At 41.5% G+C, this 17,294-nt stretch overlaps 8 protein-coding genes across 8 annotated transcripts; 2 read left to right on the top strand and 6 right to left on the bottom strand. All coding sequences in view use genetic code 12, as the record gives it.

The window, feature by feature from the left end:
- Nucleotide 1: 1 nt before the first annotated feature.
- MOB2 (Maintenance of ploidy protein mob2) lies at nt 2-892 on the bottom strand (the record flags this gene model as incomplete). Its single annotated transcript, XM_006686197.2, has 1 exon — nt 2-892. The coding sequence occupies one exon, from the start codon at nt 890-892 to the stop codon at nt 2-4; it is 891 nt and encodes a 296-aa protein (XP_006686260.1).
- A 401-nt stretch (nt 893-1,293) lies between these two features.
- On the bottom strand, nt 1,294-3,171 carry PSD1 (phosphatidylserine decarboxylase 1; the record flags this gene model as incomplete). Its single annotated transcript, XM_006686196.1, has 1 exon — nt 1,294-3,171. One exon carries the CDS (start codon nt 3,169-3,171, stop codon nt 1,294-1,296), a length of 1,878 nt encoding a protein of 625 aa, XP_006686259.1.
- A 648-nt stretch (nt 3,172-3,819) lies between these two features.
- On the bottom strand, nt 3,820-6,183 carry AZF1 (DNA-binding transcription factor; the record flags this gene model as incomplete). The annotated part of the gene is made up of 1 exon (XM_006686195.2): nt 3,820-6,183. The coding sequence occupies one exon, from the start codon at nt 6,181-6,183 to the stop codon at nt 3,820-3,822; it is 2,364 nt and encodes a 787-aa protein (XP_006686258.2).
- A 304-nt stretch (nt 6,184-6,487) lies between these two features.
- Nucleotides 6,488-7,621, bottom strand: PSN45_003981 (uncharacterized protein; the record flags this gene model as incomplete). Its single annotated transcript, XM_006686194.2, has 1 exon — nt 6,488-7,621. The coding sequence occupies one exon, from the start codon at nt 7,619-7,621 to the stop codon at nt 6,488-6,490; it is 1,134 nt and encodes a 377-aa protein (XP_006686257.1).
- A 370-nt stretch (nt 7,622-7,991) lies between these two features.
- RPC19 (RNA polymerase subunit AC19) lies at nt 7,992-8,363 on the top strand (the record flags this gene model as incomplete). The annotated part of the gene is made up of 1 exon (XM_006686193.1): nt 7,992-8,363. The coding sequence occupies one exon, from the start codon at nt 7,992-7,994 to the stop codon at nt 8,361-8,363; it is 372 nt and encodes a 123-aa protein (XP_006686256.1).
- Nucleotides 8,364-8,572: 209 nt separating this feature from the next.
- CHO2 (phosphatidylethanolamine N-methyltransferase) lies at nt 8,573-13,457 on the top strand (the record flags this gene model as incomplete). The annotated part of the gene is made up of 3 exons (XM_006686192.2): nt 8,573-9,845; nt 10,161-10,424; nt 10,858-13,457. 3 exons carry the CDS (start codon nt 8,573-8,575, stop codon nt 13,455-13,457), a joined length of 4,137 nt encoding a protein of 1,378 aa, XP_006686255.2.
- Nucleotides 13,458-13,476: 19 nt separating this feature from the next.
- On the bottom strand, nt 13,477-14,283 carry MTR3 (3'-5'-exoribonuclease; the record flags this gene model as incomplete). Its single annotated transcript, XM_006686191.1, has 1 exon — nt 13,477-14,283. One exon carries the CDS (start codon nt 14,281-14,283, stop codon nt 13,477-13,479), a length of 807 nt encoding a protein of 268 aa, XP_006686254.1.
- Nucleotides 14,284-14,395: 112 nt separating this feature from the next.
- On the bottom strand, nt 14,396-16,978 carry GIN1 (Gypsy retrotransposon integrase-like protein 1; the record flags this gene model as incomplete). The annotated part of the gene is made up of 1 exon (XM_006686190.1): nt 14,396-16,978. One exon carries the CDS (start codon nt 16,976-16,978, stop codon nt 14,396-14,398), a length of 2,583 nt encoding a protein of 860 aa, XP_006686253.1.
- Nucleotides 16,979-17,294: the final 316 nt, after the last annotated feature.

Raw genomic sequence — 17,294 nt, forward strand, 5'->3', positions numbered from 1 at the left:
GTTATATGATTTTACCTTGCTCTTCAAAGCTTTCGATCAAAGGTAACAAAGGTTCCAACTCATTTTTATCTATCAATTTGAACTCTTTCACAAAACTAATAAAGTGAGAAAAGAACGAGTTCCAATGAGCTTCTAATGATAAATGAACAATCTTTTCAAAATGGTTATAGTATATGTGAGCAAATATACGAAACATTTGTCTGGTTATATTTTTGCAGTCTTTCATAAAGTTCTGTGGGAAGGCACCCCCACTTTTGGTGGGAAACACCGATTGATCATTTAATTTATTGGAGATCCATGTCAACACGTAGTTAATATATTGAACAGCTGGTAAGTTGATTGATTGGCCACTCGAATCAACCCATAAGTAGTTTGTGGTGGGTCCAGCGTTCATAGAGGGATACGCCTCGGGAGTCATATACTCAGCAAACACCTCGTAAAACTGGTTCAAATTATTGAACATTTCAAAGATGTTGAGAGCTATCCACTCACCATAATCCACGTATTTGGGGAGCTGCACAATTGTTTTGAATGAACCTTTCACCAACGATGTTTTCACAAATGGTTCCTGTAAGAATAACGGCAAATCCTGAGGAGCATTGATTGTGGTGACAGGCGCCACTAGACGAGCAGCCTCTTTCCGTGGCAGTAGGCGGGTAGATCCGTCACCGTTAGCATGGCTTCTCCCTCGTCTGGTGGGCGAGGCTTGCTTGTTATATACTTGGTTGATTCTCTGCTGTTTGTTTGGACTCAATTTGGTAGGTGATTGGGATCTTCTGACTGGCGATCCTGAGCCGTTGGGATGCTGATAAAACACGTTTGTGGAGTCCAAGTCCTTTTTGTTCTTCTTGGGGCCTCTTCCCAAGCCTCTGATGGTATTTAAAAAAGACATACTGATCTAGGCAAACAAATAAAATACAAAACAAACAAAGGAATGGAGGTGATGGCAGGTGAATTAAATCAGGGGGGTGGAAAGGAAAGACGCGTGCGTTGTATGGGTGAAGGCAGTTCACGAGGGATATAAACTTCTATGGATCTTTAATAACAACTACTTCTTGTTCGCTGCCCAGTTGATCTGTTTTTTCTCACCACTTCGCAAGTATTTTTATCTGCTTCAGGTAAAACAATAAAAATATCGCTACATGGTGCGCTGGTACACGCTAAAACTACACTGTACTATATTTTCTTTTTCAAGAAGATTCAACTACTTAATTAAATTCAATCCCGTCTAACTCACCCAAAATTCAAACTATAATTCTTTGGTCATCCATGTTTGGGTCCGACTTTGATTGCTCACACAAAACGTCCCAAAGATTGTCCGACTTTGACCTTCTGACCAATCTGTAGATCAAACTTAAAGTTGTCTGGAGCTTCAAACACCAATACAACTGTTGAACCCAACTTGAATCCACCAATTTGACTGCCCTTATTCATGGGATAACCTCCTAAAAGGCGCGAAGCCTTGGTGTACGTGGCCTCATACACGGTATTTTTCTTCAATCTCTTGGGTTTTTCCGCCTTAGGCGTAGAGGCTTGTGACGATTCAGATACTAGAGTCAAATCACTGGTAGACTCTTGTACATCAAGTTCGGGCTCCTTCTCGGGTATCAAAGGCGTGTTTTCATCTGCTGAACTGATCGAATCGACAGACGATTGTCTCAGCTTCAGATACACCGCGTGTTCATAGATATCGTTGGTCTTCAAATCCTTATCAAAATCAACCACAATACTTCCCACATTGGTGGCTCCAACAGGAATCATGGAAAAGAACCCATACTTCCAGTAACCCAACAATGCCACCCTTTCATTCAACACAAACAACCCTTGTAAGGTTTTCTGAAAGAATGGAGCCACCGAAAACAACTCACCAATAAAATGGCGTCTTAATGTAGCCACCCAGTTAGTCGGAGAATGGTACCGGTGGTAGTCACCAGGAGCCAAATAAATCACTGTGAAGTACAACTGTTTGCTTCCACTTAAGCCCAATCTTTCCAATGGGGTGGGAGTCAAATCCCTAGCAACCAATAACTCTTTCTTCAAAGTCGCCTTTGAATCTGCATCAGCTCTATCACCAGCATCTTTATACTGTAAGTCATTCTTGTGAGTAGTTCTATCGGATTCACCTCCAAGGATATCATCTACAGTATAAGTGATACCATTGATTTTGGCAAACTCTTGGTCTCTTTCAAGTACCGTAGCATCATCATCCAAGTGTTCGAAATCCAACGAGTGTGAAGGAGCTGCTAACTTCTCAGTCTTTAACCCGAGCAAAGCATCAACCGAGTATGTCATACCCTTAACCTGTTCAATTTCTCCATCCTCTATAACACCAAATTTCAATACTTTCCCATCAGATGGAGATACCAAGTCGAAGTCATCAATAGGCCGGGCACCTGGCTTTAAAGTTCGGTAAAAAAAATCAGAAAGGTTAGAGTAGGAGGTTAAATCAGGGTTCTCCATTTCATCCAAATTAACTCCAAAGAGTGTCGAGTAAAGTCTGTAGGAAGGTGACCTAAGCCAAACCGGAAGATTTATGGAGTTAACCTGCCCCCATAATCTAGAAATAGCCTTCAAAGGTAAAGTTGAATAGATGTAGAGCTGCCAAGACTCGGGCTTGATGGCATATTCGTTATGAGGAATGTGTTCATCGTCGTCATCGTATTGGCCTCGTTCGTATTTGATTTTACCGGCCACACCCGTCAAAAGAACGGCCAACGAAGTCAAGGTCCACCATCTGATAAAACGTCTACGTTGTTGTCGTTGTTTCCTGGCCTCAGCCGAAAAGAGCCTCTTGTGGAGGTTGAAGGTTTTGTTCCTAAGCTTCTGGTTGGCAGTGGAAAACAGCCGTTTACTCAACCTGATGTTTGGAAATCTGTGGGACTTGTTGTTTTCACTGTTACTCCAAGACGAGTAGAACAACACGTTATTTCTCTTGGGACGTGGGATTCTGGGGAACTGATCGTAGTACGAAGCCACCTTCTTCTTGAACTTGTTCTTCCGGTTGTTTTTTGGTAACGAATTGTTTGAAGCCAATTCAGCGATAGTGGAAGCCCGGGAGAGCGGTTGAGCGATATTCATTCTCTGTGGACCAAGCATGAACGGGGCAGGTGTATACCGCAACCGTTGTTTCATGGTAGGCGAAGGATTGAACAGAGGAGGTCTGAAGGCCATTTTGTGTTTTGGACAACTAGTTCTTGTTAAGCCACAATAAACGAACAATCAACGAGACTCGTCTTTTGTGAATTTTGTGTGCGCTCGTGTGAGAGGAAAAAAATAATGTAACGAAAGAGATCGTGAAATTTTGAGGGGGGAACACTGTGGATGTTTAGATAGATGTTATGATGTTTTATGATGATGTTTTTGAAGTTATTGTAGTGTGTAATGGAACTTTGTTAACATGGGGTAGTGGATCCCGAAAAAGGTCTGGCTTGGCTGCCTTTTTTTCATTTGCCTTTGTCTATATACAAGAGTCGATAACCTTGGTGCTTACCATTATAATTCGAGACTGTATTCGACGACAATGATATTCAGGGAACTTGACTCTACTTGGACATAATTATTGAGATTGTGACTTTAATCTGATTTTTGGGGGATTTTAGGAAGCCTGTAACATTTGTGATGTAAGTCTTTAGTCTTACCTGACAAGAAATGTAATTTTCACAGAAAACCTATCTTTTTGCAACCATTTAAAATCTGATACAAATATTCACAGTCAAACTAATAGCATACTAGAAAATATCAATCAATAAAGATAGGGTGAAATTTGTGGCTAAAGCTTCTGTTAGGTATTAAAAGTTACATTTCATACATAATGGTGAACTATACAAATTGGTCGTAATTGCTGGCTCTGAAGGATGTAGATGATTCGGAACCCGTGGGACCAGCCCCAAGGTCCGAGCTATCATGAAGGCCAGTTTCTCGTTTCCCCCGCCCTTTGATTCCCTTATTACTATTTTTGTACAAGTTCTTGAAGTAGTCGAGTAATTCTTTCTCATGGGATGGTAAGTTAGCAATTTGAGCCGAACTGAGCTCAGCTAATTTCATGGTCAATGAATTAAGCGTATTAAGATGGAACTTGTTTTGGTGTGATTTCAAGTTTCCCAATTGGGTGAAAGCTTTATCACAACCATCCAATTTACAGTCAAAAGGTTTGAGTTTCTCATGGGTCAACTTGTGAGCTGCCAAATTCCCCTTTCTACTGAAAGATTTGTGGCAGACTTCACAAGCAAACGGTTTCTCGCCTGTGTGAAGACGAAGATGGGTCGTCAAATTGCCCCCTTGGGTGAATCTCTTGTGACAGTACGTACACTCGAATGGTTTAAGTCCAATGTGTGAACGAATGTGCACTTCGAGTTGTGTTGATTGGGCAAAGAACTTTTCACAATAGGGACACTGAGGAAGCTTTCGGTGATGCTTTTTACGCTCATGGGTGGCGTCTGTTCCATCATCCGAACTACCTGACGCCTCAGGAATAAGTTTATTCTTTTCAACCCCACCCACAAGGTGTTGTGGTTTCACTTCTCCTATTATATTGCCATCTTCATTGGTGTGGATCTTTATATCTTTATTTGCTTCATCCCTTGCTTGTATAACAAGCATGAGTTGGTCAATTTTTGTTGCACCCAAGCGAGGTTGTTCAGTCTTTTCGAGGCTATTCAAGTCTCCTTGAGGTGTCTTTTGAGGACTGACCTTAGCTACACGTTGACCAGAAACAGAAGGTACCGATGTCTGATTTCCTGGAGGTGGAGCTGGAGGATAGTTATAGTTGGTATAATTTGGAGCAATGTACTGAGGCAGATATTGAGTTGACCGGTAATATTGCTGTTGAGGACTTCCCATTTGACCAGAAGGTTGCATGAGAAGCTGTCCCTGATTTGGTGGGATATTGTAGTAGCCCGAATTACCGGGATTATTTGTGTATTGGTTAGTCTTTGCTTCTCCGGGTGAGGTTTTCGGGCTTTGAGGAACTTCATATTTGGTCTCAGATTTTGATGATAAAGATGAGGTTGGAGAGAGCGGCTGGTTCTTACTGTCCGATTTGATCATTCTTGGAACCGTGAGCTTATTCGAATCATTCATAATGTCTGACTTGGGATCCTCCTTCAGAAAAATGTCTTCTTTTAGCGGAGTTTGCTGTGACAAGCTGTTTCTGAAGTTAGGATCGTTAAAGTACCTTATAATCGAGTCTCGCCTCTGCTCTTGGCTCATGTTGCTGAAATCAATGGAGTTACTCAAACTTTGTAGGAGGGTCGAAAGGTTACCATTGTTCAGAAACATAAGGTTTTGGCCGCTCTGGTTTTGGTAGTTTTGATTACTGGGATTCCCACCAAACATATTGAGACCCTCCCAAGAACCACTATTAGAAAAGTCTATCGAGCTATGTTTAGACGACTTGGAGTCCTTTCGACTCTGTGAATTGGACCGCGAGGTGTTAAACGGAAATTGAAGTAAGTTGCTTAGACTATCTTTATTGGTACTTCCGGGATTTGTGGTACCACCAATACTACCAGAGTTATTGATACCGATGGGAGTACCTTGAGGAATGACATTCTGAGAACCATACGTATTCAAGTAGTTTTCAAAGTCCTGGAGAAGCATATTATCTGCAGATGAGAGGCGTTTCTTGTCTGAAGGATTCAAATTGAACAAGTTAAATATCGAGTTGGAGCGAGAACCACCCGGTATTGGGACACCCGGACCCACTGTCTCATCTATGTTGGCATACTTATTGAACTGGGACGTAATCATTGGAGGGGGTAGATAAATCGAATCACCCCTGGGTCGAACATCAGAAGTGCCTGAGGAAGGCTCTCTGGATTGACTCGGTACCATACTGTTGGAGCCGTAACTTGGATAATTGGGATAGTATTGGTAATTATTATAGCCGTTCACAAGGTTTCCAATGGAGTCTTGTCTTCCATTTGTCTGTTTGGCAGATGGGTTAAAAACATTGCTATTGGCAGCTCCGGAAGACAAGGGAATGGCACCAGGCCCATACGGAGAGTTTGTGGCCATCAAGTTACCGGAGTTGGGCAGTTTTATGGAGGTACTTCCGGTGATGGCAGAGTTATCACTTGTAGGTAGACCTTTACCGTTGTTGTTTTTATTCTTTGAATTGTTCTTAGATTTGCTGGTGTTGGAATTTTTGAACCCCAGCCTGGATGATGATACTTCACTCATCATTACGCAAACACTAACAAGTTGAAGGGGTTGATGTCCATCAAAAGTGTTAAGTTGCAAAATAAAATCGTGTTGCTTTTTAAGGGTGACGGCGTGAGAGTAATATAATTAAAATGACGTTAGTGCGAAATTAAATATAAAGTATAAGCCAGATGAACCGAAGCCGTAGAGAGAGCCAACACAGGCACTCCAAAAAAAGCGTCTATATCGATGGGGATTTACAGGTGTTTGTAATGGGGTAGTTCTTTCGTGTCTCTATTCATTATAAAAAATCCCGGGATTCAAGTATCAGGATTTAAGTACCAGACTAGTTTCTAGGAATGGATGCATTGCCGATGATCAGGGCCATGTTATCCAAACACACAGCCAAGTTGACATCCGAATCGGCCACTATCTCTTGTGGCTTGTTTGTATCAAAATACATTAATGGCAGGGGTGAATTCACGTAAAGTTGTCCATGAACCTGATCGATGAATCGGAGAGCAATCTTGTGCACTTTGATGAGCCGTGAAAGTTGTCCGGGCAATTCTCTGAAGTTGAGAACAAGCGTAAGGAGAAGATTCTTGATGAGGTTTGCCATTTGCGTTCTGGATAGTTGATCAATATCCGCGAGGTTTAACAGGTCGTATAAAGACTGGAATCTTGCTTCAAGCGTTTCCTTGGAGATAAGCAGACTCTCACTTTTGGAAGTCAAAGGTTTGGTATCTTGGGGTTGGGGATGAGCAGACCTCTGTTTGTAGTAGTTTAGTTCGTTCAATATCTCCTTGTTGTAGCGATGGGAGTCATCGAGCTTAAATTTCAATTGATGGTTGGCTTGCTTCAACTTGTACATCTGCAAGTTCTCCTTTTTGAGCATCTTGTTCTCCATTTGAAGCCGTTCAAGCTCACTCATGGTAGAAGCTTTCTGGTCCTGAGACACGGGGGGAGTAGTTCCAGGAGAATCGAAATTGAGCTTGTGTAAGTTCATGCTTAGGTCATTATCTGAGTCCACATCGGGGATTGGTGATGACAGTTGAATCACTTGGTTATGGCTGATTTCAGAAGGACTGTAAGAAGCTGCTCTGGGAGCAGGCTGACGGGGTTCAGACAACGGGCCCTTATTCAAAAGAAGTTTCTTGATGGAAGTCTTAAAGTCTTTGAGCTCCTCGTTGATAATTGGTTGGAGTAGATGTGCTAATTCGTCAATGGAGATGACTTTGGGAGTAGTTTCATGAGTTTCAATGATCAACTCGGTGTCATCATTAAGAGTATTTGAGTCATTTTGTTTAGACTCCTCCTTCGTGGAGAAATCAATCTTCTGAATCAACAGGTCCAAGGAACGAGGGTTTATGTCCTTGAGAGACCTAAAATGGTCCGATAAGCTCGTAAGGTCCGAAATGTCTTGAGAAAGATTGAAGTACGACTCGGAAATCGGCTGGGTGATATCGTCGTGGACAGACATTGAAGACGGGAGTCAAACAAACAAATAGAAGTGCGCCAATTAGCGAAAAAAATGTAACTGAGGTATTGGTTCACAAGTGGATCAGATCAAGTGTGTTGTAGGTATCGCTTTGTGATAGACAACAAATGAGAAAGCCAGAAATGCAGCGAATAACGACAAAAAAAACACGTAGATGTATCTAACTAGCACACGTGAAATGTCTGAGGGAGTCGAGAATCCACAAAATCGTTTCTCTGGTGTGAAGTGAATAGTCTGCCAGAAAGTAAACACAAGTAATTAGATTTTGTCACCATTGTGAAACCCGCGTTAAGCTCACAAATCGGTTCGCAAATTTTCATTTTTTCATCTCGCTTCTTTCAAGAACCACAGAATGAGCACTATTATCGACGAGCAACACAAAGACGTGGATCCAGACCAGATGGACCAAGACCAGGACATTGAAGAATACGACTTGGACAAAATAAAGTTACTTCCCGGCTCTTCTGAAGATGGAACTGCTGCTTCTTTCCAGATTGTGGATGAAGACCATACTTTGGGAAACTCCTTAAGATACGTCATAATGAAGAACCCTGAGGTCGAGTTCGTAGGATACTCGATTCCACATCCTAGTGAAAATAAATTGAACATCCGAATCCAGACTTATGGTAGCATTACTGCTGTTGAGGCTTTACATTTGGGATTAGAAAACTTATCCCAGTTGTGTGGGGTGATTGAGACCAAGTTCATGGAAGCGTTGAATTAGATGGGCCACATGAATGTATGAAAGCTAATAGTTTTGGCTGGTGCCTGCCTTGTATAGTAGATATAATATATGCATTGTTATAGTATGGTTTAATAGTCTCAGGACAATTATGGTCGTGCACTTACATATCTCATCTCATCGCGCCCGCGCCCTATATAAAGAGAAAAATTCGCTGTTTTAATTATTATCACTAAATAATTTATTCAAATATGTCTTACAACGGAGGATACGATAGAGGTAATAGCTACAACAATAACAGCTATAGCAACAACAACTACGGTAACAATGACCACAATGGTGGTGGTTATGGTGGTAACGGAGGTTACGGTGGTAGAGGAGGTGGATTCCAAAACAGAGGCGGTAACAGATATCAGGATAAAATTGAACTTACCAAACCTGAATGGGATTTAGATGCTTTGCCAAAGTTCGAAAAGAACTTTTACAAGGAAGATGAGGCTGTTGCTAAAAGATCCGAAGAAGAAATCAAGAAGTTTAGACAAGAAAGTGAAATGAGAATCAAAGGTACTGCTATCCCTAATCCTGTCACTAGTTTTGACGAAAGTGGATTTCCAAGTTATGTCATGAAAGAAATCAAAAACCAAGGATTCCCTAGTCCTACTTCTATTCAATGTCAAGGTTGGCCTATGGCTTTGAGTGGTCGTGATATGGTTGGTATTGCTGCTACTGGTTCTGGTAAGACCTTATCATACTGTTTGCCAGGAATTGTTCACATCAACGCCCAACCTTTGTTGAAGCATGGTGATGGACCTATTGTGTTGGTATTAGCTCCAACCAGAGAATTGGCTGTTCAAATTCAAACTGAATGTTCAAAGTTTGGTCAATCTAGTAAGATCAGAAGTACTTGTGTTTACGGAGGGGCTCCAAAGGGTCAACAAATTAGAGACTTGGCCAGAGGAGTCGAAATCGTTATTGCTACTCCAGGTAGATTAATTGACATGTTAGAGATGGGAAAGACCAACTTGAAAAGAGTCACTTACTTGGTGTTAGATGAAGCCGATAGAATGTTGGATATGGGATTTGAACCTCAAATCAGAAAGATTGTTGATCAAATTAGACCTGATAGACAAACTTTGATGTGGTCTGCCACCTGGCCAAAGGAAGTCCAGAACTTGGCCAACGATTATCTTAATGATGCTATTCAAGTTACTATTGGTTCTACTGAATTGGCCGCTTCTCACACCATTACTCAAATCGTTGAAATTGTTACCGACTTTGAAAAGAGAGACAGATTAGTCAAGCACTTGGAAACTGCCAGTAAGGACAGTGCCGCCAAGATCTTGATCTTTGCCTCTACCAAGAGAACTTGTGACGAAATCACCAGCTATTTGAGATCTGATGGATGGCCTGCATTGGCTATCCACGGGGACAAAATGCAACAAGAGAGAGACTGGGTTTTGAACGAATTCAGAACCGGAAAGAACCCTATCATGGTTGCCACTGATGTGGCTGCCAGAGGTATTGGTATGTATAAACCTTTTCAAAACTACTAATTATGTGCCAGCAGGACTGGATATTCTAGGATACAACAAAGCGAAGTTACGTGAAGACAGAGTGTTAAGAGACGATATTTTTTTTAACGATCAACATAAACCTTACCATTCTGTTAGATAAATGATTTGATCTTTTTGTATCCGCAAGGATTCCCACTAAAATGTATTGGAGACAGTGAGGCCACTGAAGCAGGCGAAAGCGTGCACCAGACGAGGTTTCGTGTCCCCTTTTGCCTGCTTTCCACCATGAGATATCCAAATTAAATCGTATACTAATTATTTCTAGATGTCAAAGGAATCACCTACGTGATCAACTTCGACATGCCCGGTAACATCGAAGATTATGTTCACAGAATCGGAAGAACTGGAAGAGCTGGTAGCAGCGGTTATGCCGTCAGTTTCTTCACAGAAGACAACAAGAAGATGGGTGGAGATTTATGTAAGATTATGAGAGAAGCCAAACAGGAAGTCCCACCAGAGTTGATGAAGTACGACAGAAGAAGTCACGGTCCACACCCCAGATACGGGGGTGGCCGTGGTGGTTATGGTGGTAGATTTGGCGGAAGAGGCCGTGGGGGATACGGTGGTGGCCGTGGTGGTTTTGGTGGAGGCCGTGGTGGTGGATACGGATCCAGCTCCGGCTCCAACAACGCACCAATCACTCATCGCAAGTTTTGATCTCGTGAAAAAATCACATGCAAATTGTGTTTAAGTGCGGTGCGGCGAGGACGTGCGGCGGTAAAAGGCCGTGGCAGGTGTCAGGAAATAAGGAGACAGTTGCGCCAGTGCCGGGTCCCCTCCTACCGCCACCCTCTGCCCACAGATTCGCCCCCGGGTTGTACGCAGTCCTCAACAATTTCCCGTAGTTGAAAAATATATAAAGTAGTTGACTTCTCTGTAGAACTCATTTAACAGTTTGTTTCGCTGTGAACCTATCAGTTGATATTCGTTAGCTAACCTCACTATGTCCAATACAATCTCAGGAGCTAGGGGAATTACCTTCTCGGGTGAAACCTTTACGGTGCCCCAGACTCATGATATGGTCAAGACGTTATTTGATCCAACGATTCGAAAGTCGTTATTTGAAAAGGTGATTGTTTTTGGGTTGATTTTTAACTTCAGCTTCATCTTCTGGTTCAGCAATTCCATCAGAATTGACTATTTCATTGCCGGATACCTTTTCTGGCGGTTTGCCTATGATTTCGGGATAGGGTACCTTTTGTACAACCAGAGTAAGTACAATAAAATGGTTAACTGGGCAAAGAAGTTACAAGTATTTGAAGTCGGATCCAACTCCTGGTTGGCCCGTTTAATTAGATATGAGATCTCCAGCCAAATGGGAACCAAGTACAGTATCAATGACTATCCAATTGAGTTTAATACTTGGTTGGTGTTCAGAAAAGTGGTGGATTTGATTTTGATGAACGATTTTGTATTTTTCATGGGTCTTTTTGTCGTGTGCTCCATTGACAAGGACTACCAGTTCATTAACTTCGATCAACAACCGGCTTGGTTGGTTTACTTCAGATTGATAGTGGGTCCCATTTTAATTTTGTTCAATTACTGGGTGAAAAATGATGCCCATAACGTGATTAAGGACTACGCTTGGTACTGGGGAGACTTTTTCTTCAGACAAATTAACAACGAGGACTTGATTTTTGACGGTGTGTTTGAGATGGTACCTCACCCAATGTACTCCATTGGGTACATTGGATACTACGGGTTTGCCTTGATAGCCAAGTCGTATACGGTGTTGATTTTGGCTTGTATCGGGCATTTCTTGCAAATGATCTTTTTGCACTTTATTGAAAACCCCCACATTGACAAGATTTATGGTCCTTCGGTGGTGGAGGTAGACTTGGGTAAACTCATCAAGTTGAAGGACTTGAAATACTTCCGTCACTTGAAGCCATTGATTGGGTTTTACAACTTCAACATACAAAGAGGTTCGGATATCGTCAACTTGATCTTAATTGTTACGTATTCAGGATTATTACCATTTCTATTCTACGTGTTGAAGTCCACAGACACCACGTCTGTGTTCTCTATTTGCTTTGACACCACCAAGATTTTTTTCTTCTTGACGTTGACCTTGAAGGTTGCAGAGTCGGTTTTCATCAATTCCTTACTTTTCTGCCAAAGCTACTACAAATCTTTCACCAAGTACTATTTGGTGAACGACATTCCAATTGAAGACTCCTTGAATAACTTTGCTGTGATTTACAACTCATTTATTTCATTGAGTTATTCTTCGTTGGTTGGTTTGAATATCTACTTCTTCATGACTGGATTGAACAGGGTGGACTTGTTCTTTGAGAGCTATTACTATTTAAGAATCTTCGTAGGGGTGTTACTTATTCTTACTCAGATATTCATAAATCAGTCAATTGTGGATTCTATTGGGTACTTTGGTTGGTTTTACGGTGACTTTTTCATTCCAAAGAACCCAAACAGTTTGTCCTTGACCAAGGCTGGTGTTTACAGATACTTGAATAACCCTGAGCAGATATTTGGCGTGTGCTCGTTGATGGGGATTTTCTTGATTATTCCCAACTTTGAAAACTTGGTATTATGTGGGTTGTGGATTGGAAACAACTTTGCTAGAATAAACTTCATTGAGAAGTTCCATATGATAAAGTTATACGGTAAAGAAGAAGTATTGAAGGATTCCGGTGTCACTAAGACTTTGAAGAGTCTTATCCCTGCTTCAAGAAGATCTTCAACATCGTCCCTGGCGAACAAGAAGATCTTCCACGAACGTAAAAACTCAAATTCCATCATTTTGAATGCTAGCGAGACCATTGATCAAATTATCAAGGAGTTCAAAAAGTCCAACAAGAAGTTGACCAAGCAGAATATTTTTGATATTTCCCAAAACTTGTACTTTGAAAACTCCGACTACAAGTTAACCTTGACCAATTTAAAGTTCAATGACGACAATGACAATAACTTGATAAAGTATATTGAAGTAGGAGAGAATATCAATGTGGAATTCCACTGCCCAGCCAACCACTCTCCTAAGGACTGGATTGGTTTATACAAAATTGTGCAGACTGGTTATAACCGGTACAAGACTTTGATCAGCTCCAATAATAGATGGGAATGGGTCCCTGAAAATAAGGATTCAGGTGTTCTTAGTTTTGCCAAAGACAAGTTGTTTTGGGATGAAGGCATCTTTGAGTTCAGATATCACTTGGACGGAAAGCATGATGTTGCTTACATTTCGGAACCTTTCGAAATAAAGGTTCCCAGCATTCAAGTTCCTTCTGACACAGAGGGTATCTATACTTTTGCTAAGGAGTTAAAGGAAAGGGTGATCGATAGAGTCATCCTCATGAGTGATATCAACGAGAATATCATTGCAAAGACGGAGTCCGGTTATAATGGTAGCATTTTAGAAACTTATAACCGGTTGTCCAACTTAGTATCTTTGGCTACGCAAATCCAAGTCAGTAACAAGATCTTCTTGCACCCAGAAGAATTGAGTATCTTACATTTGTCTTCAAAAATTGTTCATATGAAAAAGGTGTTGGATGATTTGTCGTTTGAAAAGAGTATTCCTGCTGAAAAAAAGGATCAATAAGTAAAAAAGTTGTATATATTCAAGTAGAGAGTAAATAAGAATTGATATTTCCCCGTATAGTTCTGGACATCTTGTTGCACTCCTCTATAGCCGTGTCCAAGTTATCTAGGTCCCCATCAACCCATATACCAACTATTTCATTTTTTAAGTTCATAAAGCATACAAGACAGTCCGTTCTTTTAGAGACTGGCTCTATAGGATCTAGTATTACATGTTGACCATCTGAAATTATATGGCCCGCCGTTACAATATCTCTTACTTCGACGCCCGAATCAACCAATGCTAATGAAGATGCGACAGTTATCCAATTCACCAAATTGGTCAAACTAGTAGATTCACTATTATGCTCTATCACCGTAATGTGTAAGTCTATCGTCAGCTTGGGGTATTTATCCAATAAGATACTGGGAACAAGACAGCTTTCCACGAATGAACTAATCTTATGTTCTGTGTATGATAATCCTGTTCTTCCATTGGGATTAGAATGGTGGTCCCCATCTATATCAAGGGCATCATCTTGTTTTAAGTGAGGAAGAAATCGACACTCAACTGAGAACGATGCTTGTTCAATAAAACTGGACTTTATTGGCCTGGGGCCAAACACAGACACTTGGACGATGGTGTCTCCATGTTCTATGTACGAAGAGCCGTTGGCGTTGGAAATGAAGTTTGTCTTCATAAACATCTTTTGGATATCTGAGGAGCGCTTTTCAGCGGCAAATCCAGCAGGATCTATATCCATAGAATTGTTAGCGTTGGTAGATATACCCAAGTCGGGGATTCGGGCGTCTTGTGGCCCTAATATTCTTCTTCTATCTGTGTTCATGATGAGATGCGATAAAAACTGTTGATAAATTTTCGCGACTATTAGTTGCAAATGACTTTCAATGAGTATAAATACATTCGTAAAATAAATATGGTTGAGCTAATAAAATACACTATTTGGGCATGTCATCAAAGTTATAATTATCCATATTTCCATAGCCTCCAATCAATTCGTTTAAGTCCTCAAGGTTCAAATCCTCAGCTCCTTGCATGTATGGAGGAAGAATTCTTCCAAAAATCTGAGCGTCGAGCGTGTCCATTACTCCAGGAATGTATGTATGTGTATCCTCATGGTGGTAGTTTGTGGGATTCGCTGAGTTGCTTGCAGCCGGAGTACTACCAGATCCTGAACCAACCAGAGTAGTTGCCAGGTAATCATTCATAATCAGGCTGATATCATCGCCGGTGAATGCTCTTGTACTTTTCGTAATAGCCGAGTCAGAAGCCGTAGCTGGAACAGATTGCAGCTGAATGACTGGAGCAGAAACAGAAACAACGGGCTGGGAAACACTTTGTTTCATTGAGTATGGGGTATATTCATTTTGATTATCGTCCCGGCCAGGATCACTTAAGTTTAACTGGTCAAGCTGTTTGTTAAAGTTCTGTTGAAACAAAGATGTCTGATCATAGTTCTTACCCTTAGACTTGAAGTTGTTAATCGAGTCAAACGCCAGAATGGTGTTCGAAATTTGTGCCTTGTTGACATCCAGTACTGGAGTATTGGTCAACAAGTTAGAAATGTCTTTAGATGTACTGGCAGTACGTCTGTTCAACTGCTCAAAAAGCTGGTTCAAGATGTTGTAAATCCTTAAAGATGCGTTTGAGTTTCCCTTCAAGTTGTCTAAAACTTTCTTTCCTACCTCGATATCTTTTTTGATCATATCCAAGTTCAAATCATCATCAAATAACACACCCGCATAGTTGGAAGAGGAGTTATAGTCATTGAGATTGTGTGAAGAATTGACAAAATGATAGTAATATATCAAACAGGCAATAGAAAAAAAGATCGTGTACATGGAAAACCAATATGTTCCCACTAACAAATTTTGATCAATCATTCTATTTGCCAACTTTACCACTGATCTAGCAACCTTGATACAGTTTCTTCCTCTAATAAGAGATCTAGGATCAGAAGCTTTGGAATCATTACCATGGCTGATAAAGTGGATGAAAGGCCTGTACAACATGATCTGACAATTCAAGAATGCCAAGTGTAAATAGTAATTAGCCAACTGGAATTTTTCAGGGACATCATGGGACAACAAGACGTTATTGGGATCGTAGGGTTTCAATTCCTCGGGCAACTGGTCGAGCCATTGTTTCATCTCGTGTTCCAACTTGCTGACCTTTTGGTGCATGTAATTAGGGGTCTGGTTAACATTATTGGAGTTGGGAGATTTTTTGACTTTCAACGGGTACAAATGGGTGATTATATGGGACATTATGAACATCAACTTCGTGTGGTGATTAGCACAAGCGGCTGATGACAATCTTCCCTGTTGGGCTTCGTGATGGTAGCCTTGTCTCGTGATATTTTCGTCATCCAACTCTTCAGGAAGCATTTGGTCAAACTCATCTTCACTCAAGGATTTGGGTAAGCCAAGCAAAGAGTTAATATAGATGTCCATTTTGTAGAGAGTAAAGAAAAGCCTCTTCCTGGTATCGATTTCGATAGGATCCAACTTCCGCTTGGTATCCTGAAAAATCATCAAGTTACGATGTAAACCCTCCTTCAAAGCAGAACGCAACCCAATTCCAATATAAGAATAGCAGGTAGACAATCTGGCCGAACACTGAAGATACATGATCATCATGACGATTGTCTGGATGGATATTATATCTCCTACATTGGTGATGTCAATCAACTTCCGGGCCTCCAAAAAGTATTTGAACCCATCGTCTTCCAACAAATCATTATCCTGGGTCGAGCCATACGACTCTCTCGAAAATAGGCATCCAACCGCCAAAATGGAATACAAAAATGGCAAGAACTTCTGTTGCCTATCCGTATAATGCAACGGATCGAGGCTGTATAAAAGATCCAATTCCTCTAAAAGAGACGGGCGGTGATAGAACCGAAAGAGTACACACGCCTTGTCCCAACAGGTTTGGATCAAATGCACTGCAATCTCTTTGGAGGGTAAGTCGATTTTAATTTCTCTGCCAACAGGGTTATCGTCACTGGTAATGGACTCCTTATCTCTTTCTCTAGAGTAGTCCCAGGGTGAATTGCTAGGACTGAAGTTACGGACGGCATCCAAGTTGTCCAAGTAACAGTCGGAAATGTCTTTTAAGGTGGTATTGGAGCCCCGGCTCTGTTGCAAGAAACTCATAACCCTTTTAAATTTTTCAAAGTTCAAGTTGAGGGGCAGATCATCAAGTACATTGACCTTTAAGCCTGGGAACATCATGTCCATGATGTTTTGAAAAGTCATGAGACTAGTGGCATTTTTGGCAGGATCACTCAGAATGGAGCCGCCATTTTTAGCAACAATGCGAGAATAAGGCGGATAGGGAATACCACTGTTTTTCTTATTTCTGATGTTGGGCTGGTCGTACGTACAATTGTATGAGTACACAGTGCAATGGATACAGGGCTGTTTCCCATCACACTTGACTTTTTTCTGTCGGCAGATATCGCAGGCTCTTGTGACTCTTCTCCTTTTGGGCTCTTTGTCAAGTTTAGTGAAGTTCATGGTAGAGGACAGCTATTGCAACACGGAGAACAACGGATGGAAGTGACTAGTAGGAGGCGAGGCAAAACTGTGGAGCGGGAATGATGAGAGGTCTAAACCGATGGTGATGGGTGTAGTTGGTTGGTTGGTGTATGGTTGTATGGGGAGCGAAATGATATTTTTTTGGGTGTGGTTCAGTGTGCGAGGCGCGCGTGCACGACCCCCACTATACTCTAACGTTGGCGCCCAGGGCGTTAACGAACCAGGACCAGCCAACGGCTGAAACTCGGGATTTGGGACAATATAACCCCAAAGACACGAGATGCAGCCGAGAAAA

Source organism: Yamadazyma tenuis, chromosome 5, assembly GCF_029203305.1.
Source record: "Yamadazyma tenuis chromosome 5, complete sequence".
NCBI classification, from domain to species: domain Eukaryota; kingdom Fungi; phylum Ascomycota; class Pichiomycetes; order Serinales; family Debaryomycetaceae; genus Yamadazyma; species Yamadazyma tenuis.